General features: G+C 37.9%; 2 protein-coding genes across 3 annotated transcripts in view; one reads left to right on the forward strand and one right to left on the reverse strand.

The window, feature by feature from the left end:
- The window catches only part of LOC133530134 (trypsin-5-like), a 34,674-nt gene extending 30,302 nt beyond the window's left edge, over window positions 1-4,372 (reverse strand). Inside the window, exon 1 of the mRNA XM_061867981.1 lies at window positions 4,087-4,372. Within this exon, the coding sequence (XP_061723965.1) occupies window positions 4,087-4,174 (88 nt within the window). The 5' untranslated portion in view covers window positions 4,175-4,372. The remainder of the gene's footprint in view (window positions 1-4,086) is intronic.
- LOC133530242 (dipeptidyl aminopeptidase-like protein 6) overlaps window positions 1-14,088 on the forward strand; it is a 238,466-nt gene that overhangs the window by 88,480 nt on the left and 135,898 nt on the right. The window lies entirely within an intron of this gene.

A 14,088-nucleotide genomic window follows, 5' to 3' on the forward strand; every position in this document is an offset into this window, starting at 1 on the left:
ATAAAAATCGTCATGGATGTCGTTTTATAGGTTTTAGGGAGTGCGGATTTCGAAAATGATGACCATTTTGAAATCAAAGATGGCGGCCACACATATTGTCATAAAAGTCATCTTGGTAGTCGTTTTTTAGGTTTTAGGGAGTGCGGATTTCGAAAATCATGACTATTTTGGAATCCAAGATGGCGGCCATGCTTTTTGTCATAAAAGTCGTCATGGATATCATTTTATAGGTTTTAGGGAGTGCGGATTTGGAAAATGATGACTATTTTGGAATCCAAGATGACGGCCACGTACTATTTAATAAAAGTCATCATGGATGTCGTTTTATAGGTTTTAGGGAGTGCGGATTTCGAAAATGATGACCATTTTGAAATCAAAGATGGCGGCCACATATTTTGTCATAAAAGTCATCATGGAAGTCGTTTTTTAGGTTTTAGGGAGTGCGGATTTCGAAAATCATGACTATTTTGGAATCCAAGATGGCGGCCATGCTTTTTGTCTTAACAGTCGTCATGGATATCGTTTTATAGGTTTTAGGGAGTGCGGATTTCGAAAATGATGACTATTTTGGAAGCCAAGATGACGGCCACGTACTATTTAATAAAAGTCATCATGGATGTCGTTTTATAGGTTTTAGAGAGTGCGGATTTCGAAAAAGATGATCATTTTGGATTTCATGATGCCGACCATGAAATATGTCAGAAAATTTGTCATGGATGTCGTTGTATAGGTTTTACGGAGTGCGGATTTCGAAAATCATGACTATTTTGGAATCCAAGATGGCGACCATGCAATTTGTCATAAAAGTCGTCATGGATGTCGTTTTGTAGGTTTTAGGGAGTGCGGATTTCGAAAGTCATGACTATTTTGGAATCCAAGATGGCGGCCATGCAACTTGTCATAAAAGTTGTCATGGATGTCGTTTTAAAGGTTTTAGGAAATGTGGTTTTCAAAAATGATGAACCTCAACCATGTGTATCGTAAAGAACTCGTCAAGACATTTAAAATGAGCCTAAACTCGATAGCATTATGGGAAGTCATCGATGAGTTCCGCTGACACCTTCCGATTCCACCATCAGACCTTCGTCACCATGTGTATCGTAAAGAACTCTTCACGACATTTAAAATGAGCCCTAACTCGATAACATTACTAGTAGTTATCGATGAGTTCCATCAACACCTTCGGATTCCACCATCAGACCCTCGCCAACATGTGTATCGTAAAGAACTCGTGAAGACCTTTAAAATGACCCCAAACTCGATAGCATTACTAGTAGTTATCGATGAGTTCCATCAACACCTTCTGATTCCACCATCAGACCCTCGCCACCATGTCTATCGTAAAGAACTCGTCAAGACATTTAAAATGAGCCCAAATTCGATAGCATTACTAGTAGGTATCGATGAGTTCCATCGATACCTTCCCATACCACCATCAGACCCTCGCCACCATGTGTATCGTAAAGAACTCGTCAAGACCTTTAAAATGAGCCCAAACTCGATAGCATTACTAGTAGTTATCGATGAGTTGCACTGACACCTTCCGATTCCACCATCAGACCCTTGCCACCATGTGTATCGTAAAGAACTCGTCAAGACCTTTAAAATGAGCCCAAACTCGATAGCATTACTAGTAGTTATCGATGAGTTCCACTGACACCTTCCGATTCCACCATCAGACCCTCGCCACCATGTGTATCGTAAAGAACTCGTCAACATATTTAAAATGAGCCCAAACTCGATAGCATTACTAGTAGTTATCGATGAGTTCCATCGATACCTTCCCATTCCACCATCAGACCCTCTCCCCCATGTGTATCGTAAAGAACTCGTCAAGACCTTTAAAATGAGCCCTAACTCGATAGCATTACTAGTAGTTATCGATGAGTTCCATCGACACCTTCCGATTCCACCATCAGACCCTCTCCACCATGTGTATCGTAAAGAACTCGTCAAGACCTTTAAAATGAGCCCTAACTCGATAAAATTATTAGAAGCCATTGATGAGTTCCACTGACACACGAGATGTGCACAGACAGCAAACGATAAAGAAAGTGACAATAATAGGAGTAATAGGTACTAAACAAAAATATACCAAAATCAATGCAACGCCTTACCATATTAGGTAATTTGCCTTAAACCTTAGCATGTGTTTTGAAATCTACGTCGTGCGCTACTTGACTTAACGTACACTTTTGTTTGAATTAGCAATATTAGGTCGGCAAATTACAAAGCCTTTGACAAATACCGACTGCCGCCGCGCCGCGCCGCGCACTCGCACGTGCACGTAGGGAATGGAACCGCCGTGTTTCGCGTCGGGCGCTACGTTAATAGACCATATGCAATTTACGTAAAAGCTAAAACAGCTTGTTCGTATTTAATCAGCGCTTGAAGCGATAACCCTTTCCCGGGTTTTTAATATCGGTAAGCGCTAACCTGAATTAATTCAAATAAAAGGATTAGCTTCTTAACCGGTAAGCCAATCAAAAGCTTACCGAAATGAAGCGGTTTTTGGAACACAGCTTTACAATAACCCGGGTTTTTGAACGGGTTAGGGTAAGCGGGTCCGGTCCCTGGTTCGAGGCAATAGGCAGCAATCATTACCATAATTCCAGGCATACGAAGCCGCGGGCAGAAGTCAGTACCTGTATATGTGCACTATGGTTTCATCCTTTTAAATTGAAGCAGTAGCTTACCGAAATTAAAATAGATTCAGTAAAACATGTCTTTAATAGCGACGCAATCAATATTATCTTCTAATCTAATAGACAAAATCAATACAATCCAATGCGTAGAACATACTGAAACTAATCGTACATAATAGCAATATTAAGTATATTAACCTCTATATGGCGTGCTCGAGCGCCATAACGACGGTATAACGTACAATAATGTGATCGTGTTAGTAGATAATGACTAGGTATATTGACAACGTTATTTTAAATCACGGGACATAATGAAATTATGACATTGATAAGGATCATGAAATCGATATTGTACCTATGCTATGCGCTGTTATTTTACTGTATACGTGGTAAGTAATAGTATATTACGATACAAGTGCGAAAAATAGGAAATCCGAAACGAGTGGCGATAAATTAAATCACGAACGAAGGGAGATTACCTATTCGCACATGTATCGTACAACGTTTTACAGTACATATGGCCCTTTAAATGTTTGACATAGAAACGTAATATGCCAATTTTCGCACTAGTGCGGTAAAGTAGCACCATATGTACTGTAAATATAATTCCAAGTCTTACATTTTTGCAAAGCTTTCAAAATGTGGGCGTTCTTCAGACTAGTTACTTAGAATAGAATAGAATAGAATAGAATATTTTTTATTCGTAAACACAAACAAGACTAAATTACATAATATAACAAAAACAAAGAAAATAATATAAAGTGCCACGAAATGGCCTCATCTCAGCATGTTGCTGGTGGCTGCGCTGATCATCCGATGAGACCATCAAGGGAGAAACTTCTAGTATTGATTATTCCACCAGACCATTCCTTTTATATCTTTCTCTGTTATTACCCACTCGATATAGTACATTACGATACAAGTGCGAAAAATAGGAAATTCGAAACGAGTGGCGATAAATTAAAACACGACCGAAGGGAGTGTTTTAAATCGACACGAGTTGCGAATTACCTATTCGCACCTGTATCGTACAACGTTTTACAGTACATATGGCCCTTTAAATGTTCGACACAGTAACGTAATATGCTAATTTTCGCACTACTGCGGTAAAGTAGCACCATATGTACTGTAAAAGATATTTAATACATGTATATTTAGTTACAAAAATACAAATAACTTATTGTAAAAAAGTGAGTAATAGATATGATGTTTATGTTACATAAAGTGCGTCACAATGAGCCAGTAATTGGCGTACAATATATTGTTTCTATTGTTTCTAATGCATGTCATTGATATATTGTTTCTATTACAGCTAAGGCTTTTAGGCGAGTATGTCGTATAATTTTATTTTTTATGTAGATTATTAACAGGCGACATGTGTCTCAGTTTTTATGTATTCTTAAATATTGGGTATTATTTAATGAAATATACTTCGTCTTACCAGAGTCCTCCTCTTCATCCGAGTTGAGTTTGGCCCTCGCGTGCCAGAGAGCGCTGAACACTAAGAGGTACGACAGACTCGCGCGCATGTTCTTGACTATAGTCGCCTGCTGAGTTCAGCGAAACTGGGTGGAAAGTAGGCACGTGAGGCTAGTTCATGGCACGAGTAAAACGTAGAGCTAGGAAAGAGGAGCGTAATTTTTACTTAGAGACGAATTGAATACTTCATCTGTTTTTTTTCATATATTCATCATACATCATTAATAATGTGAATATGGAATACTTATTTGTATAAGCTATTCAATGTTTAATATATAGGTAATTTGCTTTCGTATGTCCGGACGTCCTCTTCTACAGGTCGCTACTCTCAACTGAATCGACTAAAATATTATAAGCAGGTCTAGTAGTTACATATATATACACCGTGTTTTTTTTTATTTGCGTTAATTTCAAGGGTGCATTCCTGAGCTTAAATTAAGTAACTTCCTCAAAGACACCGATATTCTAATTAACTCCATTTCGGAGAAAATCAATCATTATTTTTATCTTAAAGGCCCTTACGAGCGTGTACACTTACCTTAGGGCCTGTTTACTTATTGATTAGTGTTTAGTGCGAGTTCATACATTTGCTATTAAACGTAAGTACTATCTCGGACGATCGACGTTCGAAATGACATTGATATGTCACAGTTTTCAATTGTTTGGTTGAGTTAAATGTAATGCCCGTGTTACAACAACGCTCTATGCAACATTTAGTTACTTTTTATAAAATAAAAATGGTAAAAAAAAACATTTTTTTTTTTTTGAAAATTATCTACGCTATTTAGTTTCCTTAAACGTACTTACCGATACCCCGAAGTTAACGAAATTCAATAAAAACACGGTGTATATTTTTTAATGTTCAAAATGGTGGAAATTGACATAAACGACCTAAGTGACATTACGGCCTATGTCACTTAAGACCATTATGAGTACACTGTGATAATGGCTCAAAGATTTTTTTTTACATATTTTAAGCTTATTTTATTTTATCGCGAGGTCTACAGCTCACAGAGCCATTAGTAAAATATATTTTTAAATGGTTTTCTTGCATAGAAATATCAATGTTTAATATATGAAAAGCTAGCACGTAAATGAAATAAATAATAGAATGTGCCAGTACTAAATCACTCCGCGGTCTAGGGCGGCGCACGCAGGATGTTTTCATCTCGCGAATGTTTGTGTCAACACCGATATGCCGTAACGTTTCCGAGCAAATCGCGCGAGAAAGGAGCGAGACTATTTTCCACCCGTATTTGATTTGTTCGGGATCGAGGGTCCCTGACAATTGGCGGGTACGCACGTCGAAATAACTATTTACAAATATAGACGTAGGTCTCAATGGTAACTTCGTTCGTTGTATTTATTAACAAAGGTTTCTTCGCCTTGACTTTATTGTAAACCCATAAAGAATACGAATTGGTTACATGGTGTTTGCAAATTATTGTTTATTAACTTATGATAGCTTACATTTAAGCGCCAGTCAAATGCATTTTTTAATTTGGTGACTAACTAGTTTTGTAATTTACTTTAAAGATAGAAAAACCGGACAAGTGCGAGTCGGACTCGCCCATGGTTCTGTACTTTTTAGTATTTGTTGTTATAGCGGCAACAGAAATACATCATCTGTGAAAATTTCAACTCTCTAGCTATCACGGTTCATGAGATACAGCCTGGTGACAGACGGACGGACGGTTTTACCCCTTGGGTACGGAACCCTAAAAATAAGACCAAAGAAAAGAAATATTTTTAAACGTATTATTCTTCTTTAGTTGATACAAAAAGTGTAACTAACAAAAGTTCTTTATTAAAACAAAAATCGGGGCAAGTCTTGATTGTTTTAGTAATGAAATTTAATAGTTTTTCTCGAGGCACTTAGAGTATAGAATGTTTTGAACAAAAGAAACGCGTCACTCTGCGAGCCTGGACACAGAAAGAATAGAAAATAACACGGCCAATGCTATTCTCACACTATGATATCAACACCGCACTCTGGTCCTAGTATTTTCTGAACTCGATCCATACCAATAAGAGTGGAAGGGTAATGCGAAAAGTCACCGTGATCAAATTGGAGAAGCCCAAACGTACACTATGCATACATACATAGGTATTTTGGTGTTCTATCTCTGATGTGCTGACAGCATTATTTTATATGCACTATACGCTGTATAATCTTTATATTGGTGTAAAGAGTAAAAAAACAATGGAGAAGGATTTAATTGTGTTATCTTCAGACACATTTCTCACACACTTCATAATTTTTAATTAATTAATTTAATTTTGAAGTGTTATAAAGAGTAACTGATGAAACTAGTCTAATATGCTGGTTGTTGTAAGTGAACGTGAACACCGCGGTCACTGCAAAGCGCATTGTGAGCCAACGCCCGCACAACAGGGGTCCTGGGCGACTTGCTCTACTAATAATTAAACAGAATTGTGCGCGCGTTGTTATGTCGTACATATATATATATATATATATATATATATTTGTAATACGTGTTGCGCGATGCCAACCCTAAACCCGCCCCCCCTCGTTGAGCTCTGGCAACCTTACTCACCGGCAGGAACACAACACTATGAGTAGGGTCTAGTGTTATTTGGCTGCTGTTTTCTGTAAGGTGGAGGTACTTCTCCTGTTGGGCTCTGCTCTAGATCTGGAATGACATCAACTGGCTGTACCCTACCACACAAAGCGAGATGACCTTCACAATGCCCATACCTCTCTTTTGGACGTAGTTTAAGGACGTGCCCGGGTCCACGAATAAGGTTTAATGTTATTATGAGGAAAGTAATAATTGCTAATGACTCAAACAAATACGAACATTTTTTGTAACATTGTCAATATTATCACCAACATCGCCCTTGTTGCATGGCCCCCATTGTTAATTTTCATAAAGAGTTTTGGCGGAAGGGTGTCGTGTTCCGGCGTTTCCCGTTGCTAACTGACACCGCAAACTCGCAAAATTCTCTAATGTGTTTTCGTTCCTGGGTTTTTGAGTAGGTCAAATAACTCTATTTCTCACCTTGAAAATAAAACACAAAAGAATATATATCAGACAGACATATAAACACCAGGCAGCTGAACTACCTAACTGTGGGACTTAGTCAATTTTTGTAATAATATCCTGTAATATTTATTTATTTATTATTATTTATTTATTACTTAACCTCCTGAGAATATTTACAACATTTTGAAATTACTCCATTTTTTAATTTCTTCGTGACGCTACAAAAACAGAAAATGTTCTACAAGCCAATGAATCTACGAAAGATAGGTAAATCTAAAAAAAAAAACTTAATGTAGGTATCAATAATATTTTGTGATTGTTACTCTGCAAAAAAATACATCATCACTTTTCTAATACGACATTAAATATATTTTAACAATGTCACTTTAGCTTCGTTTAAAACAAGTCTGTGGTAACTCGTTTCTAGAAGTCATATAACTTCGCACTCGGACCGGAGTCACACGAAATCAAACGATTATTCTAAACAGGCTTCAACCCTCAAGCTGCGACGGCCTTAATTGGTCCCAGTTTGTTCTCCATTTACATTTCAGCCCTTTATTTATTGTTTTCAATCGTATTGTTGGTCGAGTATGCTCAGGCGATAATCGACAAATTAAACTGTCAGCGCCTTTAATTTTACCGGGAGATTAAACCTTGGAGCCGTGCAAAACGGTTGTGTTTGCAGCTAACTAATTTAAAAGGATTTGACATCGTGAAAACAGAGTTAAATACTGACGCAGGGCGTTAAGCGAAAACGCCCCTTTGACGGGTTAATCTGCGGTATATTTATTGCAGTGTCAGCCATTATTAAAACAGGACTTTAAGGCGTCAATTGGAGCAGCGTTTTCGTTATGGGTACTTGAGCGCACCGTATTATTCCAATAGTACATACGAGAGATAGCGGATCTCTCGTATTTTTTTCTAACTTACGTACGTACGTAATTTAAGACTTAGTCGATCGTCCTGTGGCACCTTCATTAGAAAAATAGTTTTCTAATAAACCAACAAAGGCTGTAGCCGTGTTTATATGCAAAATTAGCCTTTCTATCAAATGTTCTAGTTATTTTATTTTTAGATACTCCTTCTTTAGATACCTCCTAGTTTTTGTTTTATGGAGGTTTGTTTTTTTTAACTTTTTAATATTTTCTTGAATTTGCTATTTGCGATTTATTTGATTTTTTGATAGGCTATATTAAAACTCATCACTACAAAAAATATTGTCTGAAACTTTAGTTCAAATATGTCAAAATAATGGAAACTATAATTTGACAATTTTTTTTGGTGTTCTGGTATAGCGGCACCTACAGTTTTTATTTCATGAATTGCCCATCTATAGACCTACTACATATATTAAATTAAAAAAATTTGCTTCGGTACTTCATGCCAAAAACTAACTACAAATAAAATTATTCCTTTCTTGTTTCAATGTTTTTTTTTAGAGAATGTTTAAATGAATGTCAAAAAAGAAACAAACTTTAAAATAGGATACAGTAGGATTTCATTCATACAAGTATATAAAGCAATCCTGTAGTGTTGGACAACAACATAAATATACTGATTTATACAGAAATTCATTGGTTTCTTAAGAAACGCAATTCCCCTAATAAGGGCACCATTAGACTGCCAACTCAGTCTTACAGCGGGACGGATAGGTCATTGTGCGCAAGATATTGTTTGTCAGGATGCTTTCGTATTGCACGCTTGATAACTATGCAAAGAAATCCCCCATTTTGTGTGATTCGAAATTTACTTGGCAGGATTTTTAATTAAAGGCTTCCGGGCACCAGCAATGATGCTGGGCATGCCGCGAAGACCTCAGACGCCGAAAATACACCACTCTTGGCATTAGTTACATTTTCGAGGCAAAAACGCTGGGGCCGAGGGGGCCAAGCGCGCGTCGACTCTACAATGGATTGGATGTCTTTCGATACCCCCCGTCAGGGGGGTATGAGGGGCCGCTTCCGCCTTCCGGCTGCGGCGGCTGTCGCGGGTCGCTCCCCACCGAAAGGTGGGGAGGTCAGTTGGCCGTCTTTTGGGGGACGGTGTGTGTGGCTGGTGTAGGCCAGCTTTTCGCTACCGATCGTTACCCAACCCCACGACCCCTAGCCTGGTGATACCGTTTGAGCGGGGCCAAGTTTCGGGGTCGCGGTGAAGGCGACCGGTAGCTTAGCTGGCGTGTGCGGCGTGCTGGTGGGACTCTACAATGACCTAGCGACGTGCTTTATATATCTCACAGGTGACCAGAGAGCTGACCAGTATTTTGCTCAAAGGATAAGCATTGCCATGTATCGTGGCAATGCGGCTAGCCTTCTGGGCACACTGCCCATCGGCAGTGACTTGGGGGACGTTTTGTATTTATAAGTGCTTTAGGTTTATTATTATTTATAGATTACTGTTTAATGCTGTGAAATCTCATTTAAAATAAAAGAATAGCCCCTTTAAAGCCTGGTATTTGAAAATATCATAGGTGTTATTGCTTCGAGCTTACACTTTTTAACTTCATTTCAATTACAAATAACATTACGGCGATTGAAAATCGTTTAAAGGTTTTCCTTTACTCATACAATTTCTTTCATTTCTGTGAACTCGAAACCGGTTGGGTCCTTTTGTGCGCTGGCATTCAGGAAATGGCTTTTCCTACCTCGTTACTAGGTACCTGTACTTGTAATACATAGTCGGAAAAACTTACATAGTATAAAACATTCTTTTTATTGTTATTTTGTCTCAGGATTGTAGAATATTTAGCGCATGAACATTAGTAAATAAGTGATCATTTAATGTTGATGTTGTAGAGTCACCTGCTAGAACCATCAACTTTTGTAGATACTTTTAAAACCTTGTTTGATCCGCTACTTTTGATGCTGACTGTACTATCTCGGGCGATCGATATTCGAAATGTCATTGATATGTCATAGTTTTCTATTGTTTCATGGATATCCGTTTTTCAAACAGTGCTATTAATTACTTTTTAGAAAAAAAATAATTAACTATGCCATGCAGTTTCCTTAAATGTACTTAGGCGTAGGTAGGTACGTTGCTCAGATGATCAAAAATATAATAGTGAGCATGAGTAATAAATGCTTTCCAGTTAACGTCCCTTACGCCCGTAACCTAACCCTAGTACGCGTATTGTAAGTGTATTTTATTCTTTTATAATTGCATACATGTAAACAGTAGGTACAAAAGATATTAAACATTATATATATGCATTACATTGTATTCCTCATCCCGAGCTAGCATATCAACAAAATACAAATAAATAAGGAGCTTATCTTCTTTTAAGGCCATAACTGCTGTTCAAGGTCCTCAGGATAATACGCTATTACCGCGGGTCCCATTAACTGGATGGAGTCCCCTATCCGTCCGTTTTTCTCCCATATCGCACGGGCCAGTCGTTCGGGTGATGTAGTGCCCCGCGATAGGGAAGTCGCGGTAGTTTACTGGGCAGTGGTTGAGTTGGGTATGCTCCTGCAACCGATGTAACGACCTTGGTCTAAATTTGTGATGTTTCAATTGAGGGTCACTTTAATGTATTAGATGGTCCCTAAAATAAAATATATTCAATCAGTTTGACGTTTTGCTTTCTGACACTTGGTCAGAAAGCAAAACGTCACGTCACGTCAACGTTGCGTGGGTAGAAACAAAATATGAGGATCGGCAACGCGCATGTAATATATCTGGTGTTGCAGACATCCATAGGCTACGGTGACTGCTTACCATCAGGCGGGCCGTAGGGTGTTTGCCACCGACGTGGTATAAAAAAATATCGATAAACAGGCAGTTATGCTAGTTAGATACGAAGAAAACTTAGTTTTAAAATATGGCACACGAACGTGACGTTATTACTCAGGTCAAATCCTAGCATGAACAGCATTTAAAAAGTTAGTCATAATAACGTGTCATCATTATTCTTCAGAATGAATAATGCAAAGCCAAAGTTTGAAGCGGCTGCACTTGTTGCATGTTTATTTTTTTCATGAAAAGTAATTAAATGCTGCATATAGAATTGTTTTAATACGGGCATTATTATTGAACTCAACCAAGCAATTGAAAACTATGAAATATCAATGACATATCAAACATCGATCGTTCTAGATAGTACTTGCGTTAATTAGCAAATGTGTAAATTCGTACTCAACAATAATAATCAATATGTAAACAGGCCCTAAGGCAATAAATAATTGATTATCTTCAAAATTAGAATACCGGTGTCTTTTTATTTATTACGAAAAGGGAAGCATTTGACCATAATCTCACCTAATGGAAAGTACCGATGCAGTCTAGGATGGAACATGCTTACCTAAAAGTTATCTATTCACTCTCGATTTAAGAAGTTCCAAGTTATAGTGGACTGGGAATAGATTTGCAGGAAGTGAATTCCACTCGTTAGCCGTTCGCTGGATGCGTAGCGTTTAGTGCGAATGAGTGGTAAAGTAACGACGTAAGGGTGAAACGCAAGTCCGCGTCTAGTCCCACGGTGGCAGAACGGAGATGGGGGATAAGATTATGTAATCCCATCGCACACTCCCCTAAATGTATCCTGTAGTATAAAGAATTCCTTTCTACGGTGTTCTAGGCTCTGCGGTCTAGTCTCTACCAATCTCGCATCCTCAATAAACTTCCTAGCGCGTTTGTCTATAGAATCAAAGGCGACTAGTTGATACTTGGCGGATCCATCCCAAAGGTGGCTGCAATACTTCATACACGACCGGACTTGAGCTATGTAAAGCTGAAGAAGCTGCTCCGGTGTGAAGTACCGCTTGACCTTAGAAAGGACGCCTAATCGTCTAGCTGCAGATTTAGCCAGAGATTCAATATACGTCCCAAAGCTCAGGTTAGATGAGATACTTGTGCCAAGTAGCTGAAGGTTTGAGAAAGTAATTTTACTTAAGCTCTATTTAAGAACTGCCTATCTACACAAAAATCAAGATGATATAAAACTAGACAAACAAAACGTGTAAGTGAAAATAACTGGAAATGTAACCGTTGTAAATATGTTACTTTAATTCAACCTTCTAAGTCTTGAATTCTACTGGCCATGTTTAATTTGTGATATGAAAGGACCTGTAAGTTTTTTGTACGTCAAAGCCTGCTGTACCTATTAACGTGCGGCATTTTCATTGAGCGGCCGTTTTCTCCTTCAGGCTTCAGAAATTGAATTCAGCTGGTTGATATAAATATGTATACAGAAATTAGTTTTCCCCCAGAGTTTTTCCTGTTAACATTCTTAGTTCCAAAAACGGTTATTATATAATCGAAAACACGCGTAGCTACCTGCACCTACCTACGGTTAAATATCACAACCCACCGTAGTCGAAGGTGCAGCTGATAAAATACGGCGTTGCGTAAACAAAAAAAATCCTTTGGTAGAATTGGTCCTTAGGACCGAAGGATGGATTTTTTTTTTTATACCACGACGGTGGCAAGCAAGCATACGGCCCGCCTGATGGTAAGCAGTCACCGTAGCCTATGGACGCCTGCAACTGGATTTAAGAAGTGTAGCCACCAAGATTTTTGATGTAAATTTTTAGGGGGGCTATCAATTTAAATTGATATGTATATCACTTAAGCTACTTACTAGGTAAGTTTGGTGTCGTTTTCGTTTAAATCGGGGATGCCGAATTCATTTATGGTATCATATTGTACCATTTCGCAGTAAAAACATTTAAAATATGAAAAAAAATATACCTCTTCTCGCTAAAGCAGCTGAACCAATTTAATTAAAATTTGGTATAGAGATAGTCCCGGGGAAGAACATAGAATAGTTTTCATCCCAATAATCTTCCCTCAAAAGTGAAAGGGAGGTGTAAGATTCTATGGGGAATCAATTACCGCTGAACCGATTTCTGTGTCTACATCTTTGACTTAGTTGAAAATGACACTGAATTTGGCTTAGAATCTTTAAACAATTAATAACCTTCAGAGGTGACTTCTGAGTCACCGCCGCTGAAAACACCCCCTAAACCCCACCTGCATCAAAAATCTGGGTGGCTCCATTCTTAAATACATCTAAGAAACACGAATAATTCAGCCACAGGAAATCTTTTGTTCAGACAACGCCGTATTTGACCTTTTTATGATTTCTGCAACCACCACTAGTTACCGTTGTAACCTTCAAGTAAGTAATATTGAAGATAACGGCATACGTAACAATATAAAACTACAAGAATATGGTCCAAAGCGTTGCCCTTTAACTAAAGACGTTTTTGTGCAAGTTAAGTAGTTTATATAATAATTAATAAATCAAATAAATACGCAAAACTTTCACGTTTTTTTACTTTCATGATAGTCCGTCTGTCATAGGTCACACTTCGCATCTTATCACAGCTTATTTTGTATAATTTAGGTTTAAATCATGTATAATTGGAAGCTAAATTTCAAATATGTCAGTTGTAGCTAAGCCAACATTAGGAGGTAGAGTATAAAGTGGATTATGCGATCTACCGATAAGCCTGACGCCGCATTTCCTTAAGTTTCTTATTAAAGATAACGACTCTCGGCGATGGTATAATGACGTCAGAAATGATTACGGATTATCGCTGACGTTGTTGGTGAAAATATGACAAACGAGTTTCACGTTTTGGCAAAGTTTAAATTTATGATAATCTTAAGGAAATTATGGGACGGTGAAAGGTGAACAGAAAAAGATGCTTTAAAAAACAAAATCTTAAATACCAACTGCTTGTAAAGCTTCTTTCATGGAAGGCAATCCACATAATTTTGATATCAGTTATAGGTATCGTCAATTTAGAGAACATTGTTATTAACACACATAAAATAAAGACGACCATGACAACACTGAAAATCATTTTAATATTGGTGGGCTTTAATGGTTGAATTAAGACTTTGTAACCCAAACTATAATCGCATACTTTTCACTATGGGCTCAACTATAATGATTTCATTACGAAACACTTTAGTGAACTATAATAAATTTGACTAATCGCGTTTCGCCG

This window comes from Cydia pomonella, chromosome 22 (genome assembly GCF_033807575.1).
Source record: "Cydia pomonella isolate Wapato2018A chromosome 22, ilCydPomo1, whole genome shotgun sequence".
Classification (NCBI taxonomy): Eukaryota; Metazoa; Arthropoda; class Insecta; order Lepidoptera; family Tortricidae; genus Cydia; species Cydia pomonella.